The sequence below is a fragment of the Psittacula echo genome (assembly GCF_963264785.1).
Source record: "Psittacula echo genome assembly, chromosome: 2".
Classification (NCBI taxonomy): domain Eukaryota; kingdom Metazoa; phylum Chordata; class Aves; order Psittaciformes; family Psittacidae; genus Psittacula; species Psittacula echo.
In genome coordinates, this window is record NC_137737.1 from 27,899,664 (window position 1) to 27,923,690 (window position 24,027).

Genomic DNA, 24,027 nt, shown 5'->3' on the forward strand with positions numbered 1-24,027 from the left:
TCCCACCCCTAAGGTTATGATTAAGGGGGAAAGTGTAATTCATAAAACTTTGCAAGCATGATGAATCACATCACACCCTAACCACAGCTGTTCATTTCATTTGTCTATGATTTACCCAAGGTTACACTTTCAAACTTTTTCTTCATCCTTTGGTCACATTTGGGGAAATAACTGCAGTAACTTCTTCAAACTCTTCCAATGGTGTGTAATACAGCTGTAAATAGAAATGAATTGAGCTTAAATGGCAGAAGGTACCTGAAATCATTAGGGTTTTCCCAAAATACTGAGTTTTGCTAATGATTTCCTGTGTCAGGGAACAGTGATGTTACTGAATGTCACATTTTTGTCAGGGAGAGACAAATTGTGAAACTTGATCTTTGTAAGAAGAAATCTGTGTTCAAATTTGAGTCCTATTAAAGACAGACCATGACACAGGAATGTATTCATATAGTCAGACACACATAGGATCAAGGCCTGAAGTTACTTCTGGGATCAGACTGTGATACTTTGACTTCACTGGGTATATTTTAGCTTTAAGAACAGTACTGGTCCCTCTACAGGACTGGTACACTGTTTTGTGAGTGAAATGTACTCACACACATCATCAAGGTAATGAATAAAGTTAATTCTCATTATGCTTATAAAGGTAAAGTATTTGGGGGAAAAGAAAAGATTGCAGAGAATTCTCAGAATTCAAATTCATATCAGTGCTCTCAAATATATCTATTTGACATATATCTTAATGGACATTTTGTGTGTGTGTGTGTGTTTATTCATAAATTGCTAATTCTAGAGCCAAGGTTCATCCCATGGGGCTGAAGTTACCTGAGTTAGAAGCCAGTATAACCAAACTCCTTACTTTGTCAGGGGAGGCAGACTTTCCCACTACAGGTGCTCACATCTCTGCAGGACCCAGAGTGCCTCCACAATAACTTGACATTTGGATAAGAGCCAGCAGTTAGATAATATGAGCCCTTTTCTAGTATCAATTTCATTTTTCTTAAGTGATGGAGTCAATCAATTCCTTCCACACGTGAGCCCTGCAGAAGTCAAAGTGAGGTAACCCTGTCCTCATACCTGTACACTTCACCTATCTCCAACATACCAAAAGCTTTCCCAGCTGTTTCAACCATCAGGGCACTGCTTACTCTGGTCCACATTAGCCTCGACTTTGACTTCAGCAGTCTTCTCTTTTCTGCTTTTCTTGCAAGCCACTCAAAACACTATTGACCGATTCATCTGATGCTTTTCATTTGGTCTTCTTCAGCTTCACACTGACTTAGGAATAAACACTTTGAACATAAAGACAGGTTGGATGGGGCTTTGAGAAACCTGGCCTAGTGAAAGGTGTCCCTGTCTGTGGCAGAGAGGTTGAAACTAGATCATCTTTAAGGTCCTTTCCAACACAAACTGTTTTATGATTCTATGATAAACTCTATCACAGTCCAATGTTCCCTGCCTGTTTTAAATCTCATAACGCATTGATATATCAGAGATCTTCTTTACCTTTCCAGTGAAACCACATTCAAACACCTTTTGCTCTGTCTCCTCTGAATACTACATTCTTCTAGTATCAAATAACCAGTCTTCAGCTGGTTTTTCTTGAATATTTCCTTTTTGTATTATTAATTCATCGGTGGTGTCCCTAGTGCCTTCCTCTCCACCAATGAGTTAGTGTCAAGATATGATATTGTTCAAACTCTGTCCATTATCTTGCAAACGGGCCCCATCTCCACAGATATATACTGCACTGATCTGGTCTGGTCTATCAGAAATGCAAACTATGAGCTCAGCAGGACAGGAACTGCCCTGTATTTTGAGGTAATAAGGTTCTGATCCATGGACATTACTGTGATTTTAACACAAAGGTTTAACAAGAAGATCAGACAGCTGCAATGTCAGTAAATTGAGAGGGACAGCATAGTCTGCTGCACACTACATCTGTTTCTGTTATTCAGGTCATAGTTTGAGAATGATAACAACTCTGACTATTAATGGATCAGCTAAAGGAGAAAGGAATTTTCCCATTTTACAAGAAAAGTGTGTAGATATTGTTTTTTTCAGTTGCATATCTTTTTGTTTAAGAGCTTAAGGTTTCTAGAGCAGTCAGTAACTTTCAACTCCTTGCTTAGTAAGTTATATTTGTGGGCAGTGCCCCCTTATTTCAGCATCCAGGATCACCACTGACTTCCAGTGAATTTTGAAGTAAAGTACTAGGCCACTGTTAAAATCTATAACATCTCAATCAGTAATTCTAAGTCATCAGAGTGGCTGTTTTCTCCTATGTGTTAACCCAGCACACAGGGTTATAAAAAAGTAAACCTATTTTCATAGAAGTACACTGAATTAAAATGCATGTTGCCCTCATTCCTGCTAGTACTAAGTATAATGGATTTGTTCTATAGGGAGACTTGTCATTAGACAAAATTGTTAACAACTGGAACATAATCAGCGGTGGGAAGAAGAGATCACATATGCTTTTCTGATAGGGATAAAAGATCAGAAAAGCTGTTGTTGTTTGGGTTTTAAACCCAAATATTACATGGGCATCAGGAATCATATCATAGATATTTCTGCAGAAAAAAAAATATGGAAAAAATGTAGAGTGGTCTGAAGATGCAGCCATCAGTGCCCAGCATCTGTAAGTAACTTGTGAGCAAATTTTTTTATGAGAAATAAGTTAAATGAAAAGGTAGGGTAAGAGGTGGGTGAAGAAAGATAAACAATCACAGAGCAAACTGTATTCTTCATTAAAACAAATCTAGAACACACTTTTGAGCATCCAATCTGGTCTAAGAAGATTTCAGAGTATAAAGCAGCCTCTCATAAGAGTTTTTCCTGCTTCCCCTACATTGTTGCATTTATGCCCTGGAAACCTATCCCCTGCAGCACTGGATATTCATTACACACTTTCTCTTCTCCATGCTTTCCCCAGTGACAAAAATCACCAAACACAAAAAAATGTTCAAAATCATACCTCAAATTGCAGTTCATTTGAGCTTATTATACTTAATTTAAAACAATTAATATAAGAGAAAAATTAATATTTTTGCAAAAATAAAAGGAAAATAAAATAGGGAAACAAAGCAGCAATTAAAAACCAAACAAATAAAGAAATAATTTGACAGGAGGATTCACCTTGGCTACAAGTATTTATTTTCCGCTAGGATCTCCCAGCCCTGGCTTTGTCCTAACTTTAGGGCTTCCTTTGAGAATTCAGTGACAGGCGCAGCCTGCATTAATCTTTGATGTTGTATCACTTTTGTTATGCAATACTAACTCAGTAACCTTCTCCCTTTACGTTCTTTTGACAAAATATTTCTGGTTCCGGTTGTCTTAATAGTTTGTGTTCTGCAAAAGTCTGAAACTAGAGATGTGAGCACGAGTTTCTTTCCAAAGAAACTGTGATGAAGGGCTGGTCTATCCTCTTCTAAACGCCGGTTTCACACACCGTGTGAAGATTGACACAGAGCTGATGAATTCCCATTTCTGCTTTAATTTCTCTCATTATCTGAAGCATTTGTATTTCCCCGATAATTTTGCCCGCTGTGGTAACACATCTTTGCTGGCATTTGTCCTTAATTCATAATTCCATGTCTTTAAACGAAATACTTGCCACCTCTCCTAAAAGGAACATCAAATAAGTCACATTCCTTTGCAGATCGATCGTAAATATTTCTCTGATGTTTTCTCCACCAGGCTTTTATATAAAATTTAACATTCAGAGCTCTTCAATTCATTGTTACTTTGAGATGGTCTCAACACTTCTCCCAACAGTCAACGCCTCTCTAACAGATGATTTACAGCACCTCTATAACTGTTATTAGTTCACTGAATATTGTTTTAATGAACAATATTTGCCAAAGATTAGCGACTCCCTCCTCGCTAAAGAACCTCTTAGCTCTGGCAAGGATAAAAGCAGCCTCACGGCTATTTGCTCTGTATTAAGCCTTAGGCTGCTCATTAAATCATTAAAGCAGATACGGGTCCTCCGCCTAGGCGGTGCGCTGGTGGTGGTGCGGCAGGACGTGGAGATGCTTTCGACCCGGGGTAGGGCACGGGAATGGGGGGTGTCTCGGGGCCGCGGGACCGCCTGCTTCCCGCCCCGGAGCTCTCCAATGTAGCTCCGCTCTCGCTCACCTTCCTTGCCGCGCAGCGCAGCCGGTGCCCTGTTCGCCTCTGACAGCCCGCGGAACGGCGGGAAGGGGTGGGTCTGGGTCTGGAAGTGTCTTTCCCGAGGAAAGGGGATGCGCGGCTCGCTCACAGTGTTGTAAAAGACGGCAGATCCCGGTCCGCCGTGGGAAATGTTTTCGGTCTTGTGTAGGCAAACAAGAAGGATTTTCGCGGAGCGGGATTCTTCGGCCGCCCCCACCCGCCTCCTTTGATCTGATGGGCTTTGAAATCCCCTTATAAATTAGACACTAATTAGCTGCAAAGCGAGAGTGACAACAACGCATGACAAAGGCGAAGGTACGGCTTTAGGGGCGCAGCTCAAGAGCAACGGCCAGAGCTCCTAAATGACCTGCGCACACAAACCGGTGTCAGAAAAAAATTAATCTTATCCATCCCGGGTGTGTCTAACCCTGCCAGGAATGGCCAGGGGCAGGTTGTACATTCAGGGACAGTCCGGGGTGCTGGAGGGTGAAAACACAGCCCGTAACCTCTTCTAGCCTCCCAGGACAAAAGCAAAACTATCCCCAGCTTCCGTCCCCAAGGAAACCTTGATCAAAGGAAGGTATTCGGCGGTGTCGGGTGTACGGGTGTGTTTATACGCGTTTCATGCTATTTTGTGCTACGTATCCAGCGCTGTCAGTGCTGCACGACAGGTTGATTCCCCTGTACACCGCCTGTGACCGGGACACCTCTGCCAAAGATATAAGAGCAACTGCTGCCCTGAATAGTACCAGATTATCCTCGTCTCACGGGCAGGAGGAAAGAGTTTCAAAGCAAGTGCTTTGAAATTGCCTGATGCCTAAGCCAAAATGAGCTTTACGAAGCAGCCTTAGACTGGAAAGATGTTTGAACTCTAGTTGAAGGGGATTTAGGGGGAATGGAGAGACGCCTCCAACAGTTACTACTGGGAATGCAATATCGGGTCCCCTACAATGCTTACTTAGGCTAATGGAGGTCCTGTCATTCAGTTCCCATTGCGCCGGGATACTGGGTAAACATTCCCCGGTCACCCTCTGTGTGCAGGTCTCCTCTTCAGGACATCATTAAAAGCGTACATGCACTTGCCTGACATCAGTTGCCAGCCTGGCTCTCGGGGTTCAGAGATCCCGACAAAAAGCAGGAAAACAAGCCCACTGCAGACCCGACTCTGCGGCTGCGGGCTTTAAAGAGGCTGAAAATCGGTTGTTTACGGGTGTGTAAGAAGAGACAAAAGTGCTCAGCAGGTAAGAGCGGAGGGTTTTGCCAAGAAGGAACTGTCCTTGATCGCTGTGACAGGATTGACTCGCCGGGGACTCCTCTGTCGGGAGCATACACGCGTCCCCGAGGGGGCTGCCTGTCTCCTCTCATCAGCATCACGGCGAGAAATTTTACAGCCGCTCTTTGTAGTCCTGCTAATCCTGTTACCCGGGGTGTTATAAATATTAGCGCTACTGGGGTTGAGGATGGGGGACCAGATTAAGCCTTCTCTGAAGTAAGATGTCAGCCAGCCTCTTCCCAGCTCACCAGCTCCCGGGGCTACTGGATGCGCTGCACGGCAGAGCCCCGCAAGTGCCCTGCCCGGAGGGGCTGCTGGGCGCATCCGTGCTGGACTTCGTGGCCGACCTTTCCCTGGGGCCTCCCCAGGCTCCCCCCCGGGCTGGGCCGGGGCTGGGGCTCTGCGAGGTCACCTCTGGGCCTCCCTTCAGGGACAGAGCCTTGTCGCTCCGGGAGGAGATGGCTCGGGGGCTGCCCCTGGTTTCCTTCGGAGATGGAAATCCCGAAGACGAAGAAGAGGGGGAGGAAGAGGAGAGGATGCACAGCACTTCCCTCCTAGACAGACCCAGGAGAAAGAGAGTTATCACCTACGCCCAGCGCCAAGCGGCCAACATACGAGAGAGGAAGAGGATGTTCAACCTCAACGAGGCTTTTGATCAGCTGAGGAAGAAGGTGCCCACCTTCGCCTACGAGAAGAGACTCTCCCGGATAGAGACACTTCGCTTGGCCATAGTGTACATCTCTTTCATGACTGAGCTCCTAGACGGCTGCAGCAGGCAGCAGGCAAGATAGGGAGCGCCGGGGCCGGGAGCCGGGCACCAGCCGCGGCACCGAGCTGGTGGCCCCGGGAGCCTCCCTCCTCTGGGCTCAGAGCCCGGCTCTGCCTGGGCCCCTCACACCGCAGCCAGGACAGTGCGGGTGCGGGATGCACAATGAGGAGAGCCTGGGGAAGCGTGCCTTGGGGTGGAGGGAGGAGGGAGAAGAGATTCAGTGCGTGTAGATTTGCTAATATATATATACTTTTTGAAAAAGGAATGGGGGGAAATGAAGATCTGAGGCCTTTTGGTCTGTGTTGAGTCCCCTGTTTGCTTTAAAACTTTTACAATCTGCTGCTTTCGAGAAAGGCTTTGCAGGGCAGCAGAGCGGTGCCGGTTTGAGGGATAGGTTCTCAGCCGATTCAGTTGCCTGCCCAGCTGCCTGGCAGAACTAGGAAAACCTCAACTTCTGCATTTTAACCTAGCTCTTTCTGCTTCTTCGGAAAACAAACAGCATCTCCCTTTTCCTTCAAATCCCGTCTGCCAAGTCCATGCCGCGTGTCACAGGGCCAGTAAAGCGGAACATCTGGACGCAGACGTTTGCTGTCACGATTTCCTTCCCGGAACCAGCTCTGTCCCCCCGTGTGGGCTGCCAGGGTCGTCGCTAGCACAGAGAAGGAGCTGGCGAAGGAGAGCCCCGCGCTGTGCGGGGCGACCCGAAGAGGGCAAGGGACGGCGGCTGTCGGGGCCTCACCGCAGCCTCCCCGGCACCGGCAGGGCCGGCCTGGGAAACCGTCGGCTCCTTCCTCAGAGAGAAAACTTGTGAGCTTTGATTTTTTTGGGAGGTCAAGTGGAGACCTCTTCTCTCTCACTGGACCACCCTTCATGCCCATGTTTCATTGCTGCATGAGACAAAATAAATACATACATCCTGAAAAGCCGGAGCGGTAGGGAAGGGGAGCGCCCGGCCCTGGGGACAGGGACACGGTCTACTAATGTTCCGCAGCTGCCTTTGGCAGGGATGAGAGCCAGGGAGAGCTGCAGCGGAGTGGTGGCCGTGCCCTCATCCCGGCCTGGGAAAGGGGTAGGGAGCCCGGGGGGCTCTGCTATAAGCCTCTGTGGCTCTTCCTGCTGTGTCCGTGCCCTCCTGCTCCATCCCCCTGCTCTCCCTGCCCTTGAAACCTTCCCCTGCAGCTGCCCAGGAGGGAGCTGGATTGCTCCCCGTTTTTGCAGCAAACAGCCTGTTCAGGGTCCAGTCCAGTTTAACTCCTGCGTTACACTTAGGAGAAATGTCCCATCCAGGGCAGTCCCTCTGGGTGACTTCGTAAGACAGCTTTTTTCTCCACGATGTAAAATTGTTGTGATATTAGTGAATACCAATATTTACCCTGGATTCAGGCTAGAATGGAGAAGATCTAAATCCCATTCTAATACCTCTTTGATTTCTTCTCTCATGTTTTGTTAGCTTCTGTGGTGACTCTTCTTCTTTTTCTCATTCCATGCACTTTGATATTATCATGGGTGATCTAATATCCTGTATTAATACTCTAATATTCTTTCTCTTTCACTTGTTTGCTTGGTTTCTTTTTCCATTTCTTTTTGTTTACTTTCCTGACTCCACAAATTGCATCTGCTCTCCAGTTGTCACAAAGCTTTTTTTCCAAGAGGCAGTTGGACAGTTAACACAGCTGGATCCTCTCTAGAAACTGGAGTGTTTCAACTCTTCAGACGGTTTTGTGTTGGGTTTTGTTGGTTGTGTTTTTTTGGTTTTTGGTTTTTTTTTTTTTTTCTAAAAATAAAATGAGAGAAGGAACTAAGAGTGAACAATGTTCCAAAATCAACAACTGTTCACATGACCCAGATGCATTTTACTGTTACCACTGTCTCAAGCAAAATGATGAAGGCACATTCTTTAAAGAAAACGAAATATGCAATTCAATATTCACTTCTTAGCACTATTTCTCCATGATATCTATACAACTGTGCTTTCCACAGCATGATTATGTATCTTTTCATATTTTTTCTTACTCATGTGACTGGATAAAATTAAAGCTATATAGCACAGTCTCTTAAGAGATTCGTAATGTAAACATGTCTGTTACAGTTAATTCAAAAATTATTGGCTTTCTCTTCTCAGTTTAATAACAAAACATTGGAATTTGTTTGAGATCCAAGGTTTTTCCATACTTGTGTTAATGACTAGAGAAAAGCAGAAAGAAAATATTGCATTTTATCTTTAAATACTAATAAAAATCTGGATCCTGAATGATGAATCCTGATGTTTAACAGATCACTGGAAATTTCCAGCAGCAATACAGAACAGTAGTAAAATTCTTATATGAGCCACTGATTCTAGAAATCACGTTAGAAATTAAAAATGCCATTGTGGTATAAGCTGATGAACACATTATGCAAACAGAATAGATGAAGTACCAAGATACATTTTGTATCATGCCAAAGACTTTGAGAGAGCCTCTTGGCCACACATTGATTTATAGGAACTGAGAACCTCATGAAGAGAGCTTTAATTTTTTATGTTTCATGCTTTTCCTGAGTCATGCACAGATTTACCAGAACAGTAGTCTAGATGTATTTTTTTCTGAAACACCTGTGTTAAAACAAAAGCATGCCATTATGCACTTGAAGAGCTCAGTGAAACAGTGAGATACCCACCATACTGATCCATCACTTGGCCCATGTATCCATGTTGAAGTCCTGGAAGCTCGGTCTGCTAAGAATACAATGATATTATGGAAACACTTCAGACAAGTTTCTTTCTGGAGTGCAATCCCATCTCTCTGACATTACAACACTGTAGGGTCCCTTCTTCCCTCACCCTCTTCTCAACCCAAGGTAGCTGCATCCTACTCCGTGGAGTTGCAGCACAGTAAAAGAGCATCAGGCTGGGTAAGTCAGTGAAACCCTGGCCATAATGAAGTGTGAGTACCAAAGTGCTGCTAACTTCAGTAAGGCTAGGATTTCACCCGCTGTAACAAAAGGCCTTTCCCTTGCTTAGAAACCCTGCTGCCACCAAGGTCCTTGGTCTCCCCAAAACACAGCATTAACAACAAAACCTGACAATGTCAATTACTTCTGGGAAAAGATAATAAGGGGGTTTTAAAAGCCTTAGAGCTGTCTGATTATAGCCCATTTTTAGATCCTGGTCTGAGGAGGGTTTGTTTATATTCTCTTTGCCCACTGAAGGCTGCCTTTTGGTAGAAAGTTGAGTTCCCTTGAAGCTATCATGTTACGATTAGTATTCAGACATGTAAACCAAAAAATAACTCTAAATGAAATCATATTTGAGAGACATTTCCAAGCTTTCTAAGAGAAGTATAAATAATGAAATGATTTTGCAATCTACAGTCAGGCTGATCTTGTTTTACAGCTGCTCAACCTGAAAGCAGGTTTAAGCAAATTAGTGCTGGAAACAGAACTAAATATTATGATAGCACTGGTAACCCCTGCATCCACATTCTGACCAGCTACTATGGCCCCATGATTGGTGTTTATTATCACATTTGTCAGTGTTTCCATTATAAACACTCTAGTGTGGAGGGTTTATAACTCAGCTATAAAAATTCCCTCCAGGATGAAATTGAAAAGTGAGGTTTTAGTCCAACAATACTTTTTTTTCTTTTTCTTTTACAAGCTTTAAAATAAATTAGGTTTTGAAGTCTTGGGGGTACTATGTAAAAGTGATAGAAAAGAGGCTTTGATTTATTTTTCAGACCCATGGTGCTTCTCAAAGAGATTTTCTACATAGTCCTTTGGTCCTTTCAGTGAACTTGGACCTTTTTTTTTCTTTTTTTTAATTAAAAGTGACCAGAATACTGAGACTTAAAATGTGACTGCTCTGTGTGCTGAGTCCCCTTTTCATAAGAGTTTGTTATTTTTACTAGGCTTGAACACTACCAATCTGCAACAATGACAGCCAAGCTTTCCTGCTACATATACAACAGAACAGTTATAAGGACGGATAGACATGCTGGTTATAGTCTTTTTATATTACAGTAAAAGTTTTTCTCTTTTCTAGGAAGTTGTTAAATACAATCAGTTCAGATTATTTCTTCTTGAACTTCATTTCAAAAAACATGCTTGTTGCAGACTAAATGAACATTCGTCACAGCAGTATACCAAGATTAAAAGGCTAGACCAAATAAAAATATTCAACTGCAATTGTCTTAAAAAAATTAGCATTCTGAGAACTGCAGCTCAGATAAGATTTTAAAATTTGCCTGTATTTCATCCAGATTTTACTTTTTCCCCTCCTCTATTCTAGTTTTAAGTGTGTCCTTTGGTCTGGTTGGTACTAGATTTTAAACCCCTGAAGCTTTTTACAGCCACCACTCTGCTGATTACCAGCCACAGTCCAGTTTAGGGGTCCTTGCACACTTATTCCTTCAAAGAAGTCAAAGGTGGGGAGCATTCCTGCAATCTTTACTTTTGTATTGTCAATTTTTACATTGTTTTATATACCCCTAAGGACTGTAATGTATTGAAATTGTTGTGTGTTATGTTATCTCAACATGTTCCAAAGGTTTCAGTGCTCCAGCTATGGCTCAGACCACCTCCTCCTGCACTGAGGGACGTTAAATGGTTCCCACACAGAGTTACTGCAGTGCAGAAGGACAGGCATCACTATTGTCACATGCTAGCCTGAGATGCTAGGCCTACTTATGCCATATGTTGTATCTCTGCCATAATTTTAAAAAGAGAGATAAAGAGCCTTCTGTTGGTTTAACTGTCTCTCTTTAGCTCTGAAAGCAGAAGAAAGATAATAATTCTCCATCCTACCTCCAGTTCTGTCTTGTCTTCCTTCAAGCCTTACAGGGGTCCAAGGAAAGATAGATCATTTTATGAAATTTTACACAGCAAAGAGGAAATCTGTGCAGGAAACATCTTCACCATAAATAAATGAACTGAAAAATGAAGAAAAAGTCAATTCAGATATTGATACTTCTTTTTTTTCTCTAACATTGTTTGATTACTATGCAGTCTTTAACTCTGTTAAATTCTGACCATTGAAACTTACAGTTATCAGAGGGAAGAGTGGTGACTATAGCACAAAGGATGCGGCAATAAATATACCACAGCAAACATCGTCACTTCTTGAATATTTCAGGTTATTCAAGGATAGATGACATCTAATTTGGATGAAAGGTAGCTTAACAAAGACTTTTAAAACAACCAGTGATTTAGGATCATTCATTTTTTCTGTGATCAAGATGACATATCATATGAAAATCCTGATTCTTTGGAGTTCTTTGTTTCACAAAGGGCCTTAAAAAGTTATAATCTGAACTCATAGTCATTATTTTGGTCTTTGATGGTGAAATGAAGGTGTGTGGCTCTACTAGCTCATTTCTCTTCAGCTGTGAGTAGTGATTACAGTGCACTTAGTGCTCATATCCAGTACTGCTGGAAAACTATAATGCTTTTTACAGTGTCCTGGGATTCCTACTCAGGTTCTTAGGTCCTGATTTGAACCCCAGATTTCTGTAGAAATCTGGGTGCAAAGGAGACACTGGACCTAGCTCCCAGAGCTCTGAAGAAGGAAAGGGCCCATGGTGTTTCCACTGGGTACTGCTGAGTAAAATGCCAGCTGCAAAAAGCACCCATCCTAATAAATATGAGAGATTAGAAATACAAGGAGAAGTTTCAATACACAGGCAATACCCAGAAACTTTTGCAATTATAAGAGAAGACTCAACAAAGCCTTGACACCTTGCTCCAGCCTTTGAGCTGGTGGCTCATTGGATTCACATTTTACCCCTTCACTGCTCTGCTCTCTCTGCTAGCAAACAGAGGGCTCTTGCAATACAAAGAATGTCTCCATTAAAACACATTTTTTTTGAAAAATGAACGCAAAACCCAGTAGAGCTAGATCCAGCCACAGCACTTCAGATTTCATGTGCAACAGCGTGCTACATTTTCCATTAAAGCTGGCGCCAGTGATCACATTCTGCCATTCAGTCCACTCCATGTGGTTGTATATTTTCTTAATGAGGATCTGAAATCAGCCCCCTTCACTTAACTGACAGTCTGCCAGAATTATGCCATCTTACTGAATGCAGAGATCATATGATCCATCTGTTGTCTGCAGCCAAGCAGGGGAAACATTTTCCAAAGAGAAACGTGGGTTGGCCCCAAAAGTATGTAATTATCCAAATGCTGAAATGTTTCAGATGTTTCAAGGTGCTCTTGGACCTGATATTGGCCATCTAAGCTCCTATGAAGTCTTTTAGAATAATGTACATAACTAAGCTATTGAGTTGGCAGGAAATTTTTGGAGTACAGGAATTTCAAAATTATTCTTAAATAACTTTGAGCTGAATCAGAGAGTTAGTACTCAGCAGTATCATCTGGGACATTTGGGAGTGCTTACACTTTTAAGTAGTTCATATTTTTGTTGTTAATATTATTACATATAAAGCAAAAAGTCAAGAGCATTAAATTAATATGCAGAAAGATATTTTAATCTATTTTTAATCATATTTTAATGATAAGACGGAACACTGCAGTAACTGCAGCATCCTGGAATCTCATAACTCTGCAAACTATCAGATGCAAAAGAAGTTGTTTGAGAATAAATAATGGCCATGGAAGAAGAAAAAAAAAAAGAAAAAAAAAGTTTAAGATGATTGAGAGACTGTGAGATGAATGGCTATCTCAGATCTTTCCCTGCCTTACTTGAGCACGTGTGGAATTCATTTGATATTACATCTGAGCCAGTTTACATTTTCTTTGCAGATATCTTGAATGTTGCCAAGCATGATTAAACTGATAGTTTAGATCTTCATCAGGTGCCACGTTCTTGACATACAGAACCCAAATTTTAATCATAAACAAACGGAGCTTTCATTAAAGTACATAACTGTACTTGAACTACTTAACCAAGCCTTGATAAGACGGAGTTCAAGTCCTGTTGTTGTCCATCACTTTATTCTGTCAATCATACATGGGTTGACAACATCATAAGTCAATTCTCACAGTGGTATGTTCCACACATCCAGGAACTGAATGGTTACAGTATCCCCTCTCCGATCACAACTGCCATACCTATAGATGGAACCACATTATACTGAGGAAGTTCTGTGATGTTTGTAGCATGGGGTTTTGCCCTTGGAGAGAAATGAGTTCTACAAAAGCTGTGATGTGAACATATGGTACTTGTCATATTTAAAATATAGAAGCATATTTCCTGGAAAAAAAACAGAGATTCCTCATATTCTCTTTCAGAGCAGTAAAAGCATGAATCTTTTGTGTCCTGTAGGCCAAATCCTTTGAAGGATCCAGTGCATAAGCCAAGTCTTTGACTGCAGAGAATTTTGGAGTTTAAAGTCAGTGTTTTTGGCATCCAAGCTGAAAAGGCATACTAGGTAGCTGAGAATGGCACAGAAAGTGAAAAGTTTTAATAACACCTTTAACTCTGCTTCCCCTGCCAAAACACCGTTCTCATGATGCTATGGGTCATTAGCATTCTTTATTGGGAGGGTTTCTGAATCACTTCCATATCACAGAAACACCCAATATCACCCCAAAGATATAGTGTGACCTCAGAGACAGAAAAAGAAAGCTTCATGCCCAAAGTCTTTTATTTTGCTGAAAACATCCAATGACATATTTTCAAATGACAGGACATCTACGTGGAGATTGGTAGTGTATGCTTTGCAGTGGCATGGTAGAAATCCTGACGGCATAGTGGAGGATCAGTGAAAATCTAGAGAACACCCAAGCTACATTTGCTGTCATTTCTTTCCACTCCATGGATAATGCTACTACCACCTGTATGGCACTGCTGTCCTGCATCTGTATTGCAAATGGGTGATGTTATCTTCTATTTGTGGTGCCACAGCTATTACTGGGGAGCAGCTAACCCATTCCCTTCCATTTTGGTGCCCTTGCAGTAGCACCTATTCCATCATGGATTTCAGATACCATTTTCAAATGCTCCTGAGCAGAGTTTAACAACAACTTTTTGCCATGGAACATTTTGCTAACCTCTATGACATGAGAAACAGTGGAAATCCTTTTTTTTTTTTTTTTGCCTCAATGAACAGTTTGGGAGGGGTATGTGTGAAGAAATTCAATGTCTCCCATAACCACAAGGAATGGAAGAGAATCTTCTATCTCTTTACAGCAGTATATCTAGCTTCTAATCTTAGGTTTGTGAGAATATGAAGGGCTGTTTCTTGTACTGATGGTGCTGTCTATATGCCTCTGTGTTGACTCTTTATCCTTGATGTAAGCAATTATGAAGTACCTCCTATTATACATCTGGTTTAGCATTAAGAACATAATTTCCCAACAGTGTGTCTAATCTTTAAACGTGGTTATTTTTCTTCTTTTTTTGGAATGAAATTTACTACCCACAGTAAATTCTGTACAGAAATGGTAAGACTTAGACAGTTAACCCGCCAGCTACACTAACAAATCAGATAGTTTGACATCTAGACCAGACTATTAGTTCCTGCAATGAACTGACAGCATGAAACCACAGACGGAAGGATTTGGTGTTGCAAAATTTTACCTGCCAAATTGGAGGCTATGTTGTTCTCTTGGAGGAGACAGCCCATTCTGGGATGCGTCTTTGGGAAGGAGAATGTGGCAGCTGTTTCACGTTGTACAGCAACATGACACAATGTTATAGCAGAGAAAATACAGAAAATTATTAGTTCATTGAAATTAAGCCAAAAGACAGTGTGCCATACCACAGCCACTCAATTACATACATTGAACGTAGATAAAGTTGTAGTTACCCGTAATGGAATCTGGCCAGAAGACAACATCATGAGTCTTTCCTAGACACTAAAGGATTTTGAATGAGTAAAAGTTTAACATGTTGGCAGATAATAGCTAGGTTGAAAGCCATTTGGGGATAACCCAAATAGATCATAAATGTCACTGTAGATAGCATATGGCTGCAAGCCATTGCAATATAATTGATCAAGCTTCTATCTCTTTGAAAAGAATGATGACTGGTTTACTTTCAAATTATCCTCATTCAGCAAAAATTCCTGCAGACATACATCATTCAAATTACCCAAAACTCTGATACAATAACTAGAAGGAAACAGTGCAGTAAACTCTGTGAGACTGCAGTTTGATTTTTTATTGCCTTCTTTTTTCTTGTTATTGAAAGGTATGCTCTAAAATACTGTGTATTGTTATAGAGAAAAGAATTATCAAATGCAAATGTAAACTTCACTGTTTTGTAATAAAGCCCTTGCTATATTCCACTGCACATCATCTGCCTGTAAGATTAATTACATCTGCTGTCACCAAGAGCTGCATTAGCCCTTTTGCAAAGTGTGTAACAGCAAAGAATAACATTAGATCAGACATTAGAAAAATTCATAAACTGCTCAAATATGAATTGAGACATAAACCTGAACATATTCTAGAGTCAGCTGAGTATTTTGGAATGAAGTCTCTGCTCTGATTTTGAAAATGTGGGCCGTATTTTATTCTGTAGGCTTCAGCCCATACATACATCACAGAGCTCAAATCATCTTTGCACTTACTAGGTCAAGAACAACATTTCTATTGTGCAGCAAAATGTGGATGTTTTGAAGACTGAAAACAAATTACAACCTTCATGCAAAGGATTATTTTTTAATCATGGAAAATTCCACAAATTCAGCTAAACATTAGGGAACAATGAATGACCCTGTACTCTAAAGGCAACTTCTTGAATATATCTTTTTATTCAACAATACTCTTAGGCTGGGCCGGTTTTCATTTTTATTTTATTTGAAGTTTAATTGACCCATTTTAGGGCTTGATCCAAGGTCCACTGAAACACTTCCCTTGACATCAAAGGATTTTAGACCAAGCCCTTAATGAATGCAAGCACAGATGTTCTAAAAAGGGAAACTAATATTTCTCTGCTTCTGACATACACTATTTTTAGTGCTGCAAGGTCAGATAGTAGATTTTGGAGAGAGAATATGTTTGATATAGATACTTTTCAAGGCAGAAGCAGAAGCAGTACAGTATTTTACAATATAGCATAGATACAAATACAGATGCCTCTTTGGACATCAGAGTATACAGAGAGATGCTTGCATACATGCACACATACATGAACAGTGAATGTGTGTGAATTTATTTTAACATATTAATAAGCTACCAGCTCTTCTGGAAAATTGCCTTTGGAGTTTTGCATTGAAGATCAGTGCTCTAGATCAGTTTCATCGTGTGACCTACTATATGCCCTTTTGTTAGAAATTAAAACCAGGGTGTGGGCCTAGGGCCAGAGCAGTTCCTAGTCAGCTAATCATCATCCTGCTTCTAGAGGGAGGCAAATGAGATTGGGGCTGTAAAATGAGGGTTAACGGTGCACGGTAGATCTTTACATATCACAGCTGATAGCCCATAGCACAAAATAATTATAAATTCCCCACTTAGAAAGAAATACATAAACTTTGATTCCACTCTGACTGCCTCTTCTGAAAGGAAATGCGACCTGGCAAGGATGGGAACCCTCTCCCACAAAACCCTGGAAACCCCTGCTCCCTCAGAAGATCTAACTCTAAGCAGGAGTCCTTAGAAGTAAGGTAACTGTGGAAAGAATAAGATGGGTGCTCATTTCTGTGAACCTTTCACCTCCAGTGTTCCCTTCTCTGCATGGATGCAGTCAGCCCCTGTGTGGTCTTGAAGTGGGAAGAGGAAGAGATGAAGGGGTTCCAACTTTCAGACCTGGCATTCAATCAGGCTATCAATCGAAAAACCCATGTCCATTTGCCTAGGAGAGCATATGTGTATGACAGGATGATCTTCTAGGTCCTTTCCTTCACACCAGGTTTGCTGCTTGCCTCAGAGGTATAGAGTACCTACTACCCTGTCTAATGAACTCTTACGGAGTTCTTATGAGTCATGGTTGTTTCTTACGTGACCCTTTTTTTCATTTTCATCTGTAACATCCCAAAAGTAACCGTAAGTCTAAAGGAGACCACACTGAGTAGGAAGCACAGGGGGTTCTGCCCTAGGATGCAGACATGGCTAACATGGGAAAGGCCCACTTTCATACTGAATATCTGGCTCTAGGACTCTGACTCTAACTGCATGAGCTGCAGGAGAGTTTGAGTGTACCCTTAAGAAGAAGGTTTTGTGGAATGCTTTATCCATCATCTGTGCTGGAGGTGTGCCCTCCCCGACCCTGGAATAAAAAGCAGAATTTGTGGCTAAAAAGGCCTGAAGTTTTATAGAGTTTCCATGGGCCATGTGTACTGAAAGACTGAATATATAGATTTCAGTAATGTGTGGGAGCAGGAAGAATGCAGAAAAGATACATTTAAATAGCTCAAGAAAGATGGAAGAGATGCAAAAGTAAAAAAAAAAAATAAATCAAAGGAACTGAAGTAGCAAACACGCTCCATTATTATTATAAATAATCATTATTCCCTGGAGTGAAGATAAGCTTGTTTTGCTAAGCAGTCTTTCCAGATTTAGCCATGAAACCACATAAACAAGACCCTGAGCCACAATGAGGGGCAAAGCTTCATCACAGCATTAGATATGTCGATCTTTTCTGATGGGAAAGACTGGTCTTCTCTGGAGTAGAAGAGAGAATACCTGGGTAGGGTATTCCAAAGCATGGAAGCCTGAGAGGTACTTATGCTTTGCTTAAGCACTCACATTCTGCTTAAAAAGAGTATGATCCACTTATGCTCTGCTTAAAAAGCCTCATCCACAGCCACGAATTATATCTGGAGCTTAACAAAACCTATATAAACAAAATATAAAATATTAAAACACTTGTTGCAAATAATTTCAGATCTTAATTTCTTGGGACACCTATCGCCTGTGTCGGATTGCTAGTTTGGTAACAGGACGTTGGTTTTCCCGTCCTTGCACTGAGGCAAGGATTGGGAGGAAGGGAGAATGCAGGACAAGGCAAAGGTCCGATCGGGGCGACGCAGCGCTACCTGCCGCCAGAGCAGCCCCTACCCCGAAAGGCAGCGGTGGGGGCCAGCTGGGCCCGGGGGCCCAGAACCCCCCTGAGGAAGCTGGGAGTGCAGAAAGCAACAGGGCTTCTCTTCTGGGAAGTTAAACAAAAAAGCCACTGTTACATTCCCCTTTGACAGAAAGCCATTAGGACTTTTAGATGAATGTCCACATCACAACGAGCTTAAAAAATAAAATTAAAATCGTTGTTAAAGTCGTTTTGACAATGAAACTGGTTCCTTGAAATGTTCCCGCATTATCCTTCCGTTTTCCAGAGCTTCCAAACGAAGCAAGTGGCAAAGTGGTGTGGGATAGAAGCACACCGATGGGAAATGTCCGTGTGCCTCGAAGGATGTGTGTGCCGGTCCCCCGTGTCTCCCCAGCCCCACGGAGGTGCTGTGCCTATGCGAGTCCTCCCGAGCGAGTTAAAAAACACACGTGGCTCGCCGAAATGTCGGCGGCTTGGCAGGAATCTGTGCAAGAGAGCCGGCAGCGTGCGGGCAGCACCTCACGCCCGTGGAACTCGGGTGACACAGCTTTGAGGGACGTGGGCTCCTCAGGAGCAGAGCTGGTGCACGCCAGCTCTGCCTGAGCGGGGAGCGACTCTCCTGGGAGCCGCGCCCGCCGCTGTCGGACGGGGAAAGGACCGGCGGGGAATCGTGCCCTCCGGTGGCCGCCGGCCGCACAGCCCGGCCAATCCTCTCCCTCCGCGGCGCGGTCCCCGGCCCAGCCAGGCGCGGATAAATCAGGCTGCATTAACCGAAGTGCTCCGCAGCTCTGCCTCCTCCTCTCCTCTACGACCTGCTGCGGTGAATAGGAAGAAAGAAAAAGGAGAAAGAAGCAGAAAAAGGGGTCCTGCACCCAGACCTTTTATATGTGCTTTCTGCCTGCTTTGCTGTTGCTCTGCACAAGTTTGTATGCAGGCACAGTGAGAGTTTGCAGCTCCTTCCCTGGTGTGCTTTGAATACAGAGGAAATCGCAGCTTAAATGTCAGTGTGGAAAGTTGCTGAGTGCTTTTCCCCTTTGTAAGGGATTGGGTCTTGACCAGGCTTTCACCTAGCATCTGTAGGAATTAAAATACCTGGCCATGGAAATTAGTGGGGAAACTTCAGTTGATTTCAGTGGCCTTTGAAGAGGTTTTGAAGGTACAGCTTCTGAGGAAACACTGGACTGAAGGCTTCCACAACAAAAATACATAGACTGTCTCTAAGTGTCCACCAATGTAATAATTACACTGGCAAACATCCCAGGAAATCCCAGTGAGAGAGTCTGGTATTTTATCACTGAGAACATCCTTTGAGAGATAAATTATAATGTATGGGGAATACTGAACAGCCTGCTGCAACGAAATTGTAATTTTTTTGTATGCACATAATACCAGCAGGCAACATTGCAATTGTAACCACCAGATCTTGTGTGCACATTAGTTCTTAAACTTCTTCACACATTTATAAACAGGCAAACAAAATCAGACCTTTCATTCATTCTGAAACAAAAAATCAAAGAAGGAATCAAACTGTCGCCCTGCTCCCTTCAAAAGCGGTGGTGTTTCTGCCTGGCTAGGGCAGACCCTGCTTGTCCCAGCCAGAGGGTGTCTCAGCAGCAAATGCGTGGCTGTACAAGGGCCAGCATATCACTGGAGGAGATCCCTTCCAGCTGTTGCCCTATTATCAGCCATGACAACAATAATTACAGCTGGCTTGTTCTGTTATTCTGCTAAGCTTATTCCTCATTTCATCTTCCTAGGAACTTGTAGTTTATTCAGTTCCATGTTCACACCCACACCTGTAATCTAGATGTTTACCTGTGTTATACATTATTGCACAGATGACAAATTCCTGGAGTTCTTTGTGTCCTGACAGTGCCCCTTGTAAGTACTGATCCCACAGCACACATTTTCCTGAGCTGAGGCCCAGGAAAGCCTTCAGGAATGGACCTGGAAATATTCCTGAAAAACGCTGAAGCTGTTTGCGGCTGTGCTTGCCACCTCAAAAGAGTGAAGCAGGGTTGAGAGCCTGACTAAGGAGCAAGGGGAATCCTCACTCAAACCACGCCTATGCATAGCAGTGAACAGGATATAATATACTTCATCCCATGCTCCAGAGTTGTTTGCAGGTCTGCCTTAGCGGCTTTTGGAGTCTCAAAACAGATGGTTTAATACTGTATGAACTTTATGATGATTACTGGTTTACCGTGGAATAAAAAGCCTCCCCCTCCATCCCCATCAACACCATGTATTTCAAAATAAACCAGAACTGAACTGATTTGTTTTAAACACTGCACAGTCCCTGCTCCCATTCCCTCCCAACCCACATGTATGAACACTGCAAAAGATCAGCCATACATGTGCATGCACACACAAACACACCTCACGCATAAACGCACCAGTATGTCTTTCTCTCTCACACAGACCCCCAGACACGAGTCCCTGCACATCCACTCTCCTCCAGGCAGCTCCACACACTCCAGCACCAGGCAGAGCTGCTACCCATCAGCAGGCCTGGATGTCCAGGCAGGCTTCCGCAGACAGCTCAAAGGCAGGTCCCTGGGGCCAGACCACTGCCATCACAGCTCACCTGCCTCCTGTACTCCTGTGGTGGCACTTGAGCACGTGGTTTGTAAGTCGACAATAAAGCAAAAAGCAAAATAAAAATGGTAGGATTTTCTGTGCATCCATGGCTCATACAGCAGCGTGCAGGTCCCAGGTAGCACCACGTGTGTTCTGTAACTACTGCTGGTTGCCTTTGCGGCAGTTTCCATGAAGAGTAACTGACCCTAAACCAAACCATCTACCATGGTCAACCCCAATCCTCTGTCCTCAAGTCACTCCCTCCCTACATTTCTCTCTGTCTTCTGGTTTTCCAAACCATATAACACTCCATCTCCACCTGTCCTTGCCTCACTTGCATACCCTCCTCCTGTCCCATGGCAAAACCCCAGCATCTGTTCTCAGCAAGGTGATAGTTGCATAGGTTTGTGTTTGCACTTTGGTTTCTGATGAATGGGAAAGGGAAATGCAGGCAAGGCAACGCAAGGCAAGCCTCCAGAGCTGCCTCCAGATGCTCACAGCTACTGTTTCCAACCTTTGCTCCATAAGGGCACTGCTCAACACCCCAGAGGAGCACTGAGGCTCTAGGCACAGCCAAAATTACTGGTGAGAGGGAGGTGGAAGGAGAGACAGATCTTCTTACCTTAGGACAGCAGCTGCCGCCAACACAAGGGAAACCCTGAAGCTCCCTGGACAAGCTGTAGCATCAAGAGGAGTGGAGAGGCCTATGGGTTGCAGCAAACACAGCAGGAACAAGATGAAAGCGAGGAAGCTGTGCTGGCTCACTGTGGGTCTGCATGCCGGTGTGCCTTTCCTTCCCTGTAAATCGGTGCCTGTTTCCTTCCCTGGTCCTGCTTCCAGCTGTCTCCCCAAAAAGAAGGTTTAGGGCATATAGCTATTTGCTCACATCATGGCATGGAAGACCAGGAAGAGAACTAACAGAGGGGCAGCAGGGAAGCAGCGGGACAGCTCCTCCCTCCCGCCGGGCGCTGCGGCGGGGAGAGGGGATATCGGCCACGTCGGGCCGGGCCGATGCCCCTTGGCGGCGGCTGCCCCGGGGTCCTGACCCCTCGCAACGCCCAGGGTAGGAGGCCTCTACCCGGAGAAGCAGAGCCCCCAGGCAGAGGTGACGGAGAGCTCTTCTCCCTGAGCAGCGCTCTTCCAAAAGCCTCGTCTTTTTCGTCCCTGGGATTCTCCGCTCCTCTGCTCTTTCATTCGCCCTCCCTCCTCAAGCGCAGCCGGGGAGCTGCGGCGCTGCCCCGGGCTTCCCGCTTCCCCCCGCGCCCAGAGGTGCCCCGTCGAAGCGGCCGACAACGGTGGCATGTAGTGTCCTCGCAGGTTGCAGCAAAAGCGCATCGCCCCATTTACTAATGGATGGCAATTCCTAGCTTTCTTTCCCAGGCGTTCCCGTTTGAATCTGAGCTGTTGTTAAAAAGACACACCACCTGCTCTGTGCTGCCGGAGAGCGGGGAAGGAGGCACAAAGGCGGGTAACGGGGAGAAATAGCTTGGGCTGCAGGCCCTCCTGCCTCCGCTATGCCAGCCTGGGGACGCGGATCTTCCCGGGTTTCTGCTAAGAAGAGCTCAAGGACTGGTGCGTATGTGCAAAACCAGTGCTTAGTTTCCCCGCTGCTTCCACCTCAGAAATGGCTTTCACCGAGAGCAGTCCTCCAGCCTGACAGGACGAGGCTGTGCCGTTCCCTCCTCCCCAGCCCAGAAATGAGCGACTCTCTCGCAAAGCCAGACCCCGGGGACGCTCGGTGACTGGAGAGCGGCGTGTGCAAGAGCGGGACAAAATTAGGATGTGCCTGGATGCTGCCCCGCGGGTAATCTCAGTTTTCTCATCCTCGCAGCTAGCCGTTTCCGCTGCGGAGGGGAGAGTCCTAGCGACACGGGCGACTCCGGGTACCCCGGAGCAGCCGCCCCCCGGCGCGGACACTGAGCGGCCCAGCTGGCCCGTCCGCAGCCCCGGGTGGGTGCACAGGCACCCCATCACCTCCTGCCCCGGCTCCCCAGCACCACCCCGAGCCGAGCTGGAACCGAAGGAGCCTGAGAGAGAGAACGCGGAGAGGGAAACCGAGAAAGGGGTTGGGGTGAGGATGCATGTGTGTGCGTGGGGTGGGGGGAGGCCAGATCACTTGTGAATGGCTTGAAAAAAATAATTGGGGGAGGGTGTGGAGGGGGGGAAGCGGAAACTTTCCTATAAAACTCAGCAAAAGTCCCTCCTCTCCACGTCAGGCCAATGACACTGCTGCCCCCAAACTTTCCGCCAGCAGGAGCTATAAGAACCTCCAAGTCTTCAACTTTCTCCCAATCCCAGACACCTCGAAGGGGCTCCAAGGAGGGATCGGGAGGGAATTTTTTTGTTGGCTTTTTTTTTTCCGCTTGGATCCTGATGCCATCCCCCCTCCCCCCAAAGTGAGGTCCTCCCTCCCTCCCTCCCTCCTCCTCCTCCTCCTTCTCCTTGCAGGCCAGCGAAGCAGCCGATCAAGGGGGAGCTGGCGGGTTAGGTGCCCCCCTCTTCTCCCTGCCCTCCCCCCCCTCCCGGCCCGCTTCTCGCGTCTGCCCCCAGAGATGATGCAGCAGGACGAGTCAAACTCTCCAGTCTCCCCCGCCGACGACAGCTTGAGCAACAGCGAAGAGGAGCCGGACCGGCAGCAGCTGCCCAGCAACAAGAGGGGGGGGCGCAAGCGGCGCTCCAGCCGCCGCAGCACCAGCGGCGCCGTCGGGGCCGCAGACGAGCCCTGTAGCCCGGCCCAAGGCAAGCGGGGCAAGAAGTGCGGGGCGGGCGGCGGCGGCAGCAGCAGCGGCGGCGGTAGCCCCCAGTCCTACGAGGAGCTGCAGACCCAGCGGGTCATGGCCAACGTACGGGAGCGGCAGCGCACGCAGTCGCTGAACGAAGCATTCGCCGCCCTGCGGAAGATCATCCCCACGCTGCCCTCGGACAAGCTGAGCAAGATCCAGACCCTCAAGCTGGCTGCCAGGTACATCGACTTCCTCTACCAGGTCTTACAGAGTGACGAGCTGGACTCCAAGATGGCAAGCTGCAGCTATGTGGCCCACGAGCGGCTCAGCTACGCCTTCTCGGTGTGGAGAATGGAAGGCGCCTGGTCCATGTCTGCATCCCATTAGCAGGCGGCGTTCCCCACTCGCATCTCCCCGGCAGGAGCCCTAGGTAAGGCAGGGAGGGACTTGGAAACCGGCGGGGAGAAGGTTGGAGGGACTAAGGGGTGGAGAAGGAGGCGAGGGACCACCAGCTGCGCCGTAGGCCGGGCACGAGTGACCGTGGGGAGAGAGGGGACCTCCCCGTCCGGCAAGGCCTGGCTTCCAGGGCCGGCCGGAAAGC

The 24,027-nt window shown here is 45.3% G+C and overlaps 2 protein-coding genes across 2 annotated transcripts; both read left to right on the forward strand.

Moving 5' to 3' along the window:
- Window positions 1–5,649: 5,649 nt before the first annotated feature.
- FERD3L (Fer3 like bHLH transcription factor) lies at window positions 5,650–18,240 on the forward strand (the record flags this gene model as incomplete). The annotated part of the gene is made up of 3 exons (XM_080609606.1): window positions 5,650–6,210; window positions 6,813–7,004; window positions 17,965–18,240. 3 exons carry the CDS (start codon window positions 5,650–5,652, stop codon window positions 18,238–18,240), a joined length of 1,029 nt encoding a protein of 342 aa, XP_080465732.1.
- A 5,015-nt stretch (window positions 18,241–23,255) lies between these two features.
- On the forward strand, window positions 23,256–23,813 carry TWIST1 (twist family bHLH transcription factor 1; the record flags this gene model as incomplete). The annotated part of the gene is made up of 1 exon (XM_080610265.1): window positions 23,256–23,813. The coding sequence occupies one exon, from the start codon at window positions 23,256–23,258 to the stop codon at window positions 23,811–23,813; it is 558 nt and encodes a 185-aa protein (XP_080466391.1).
- Window positions 23,814–24,027: the final 214 nt, after the last annotated feature.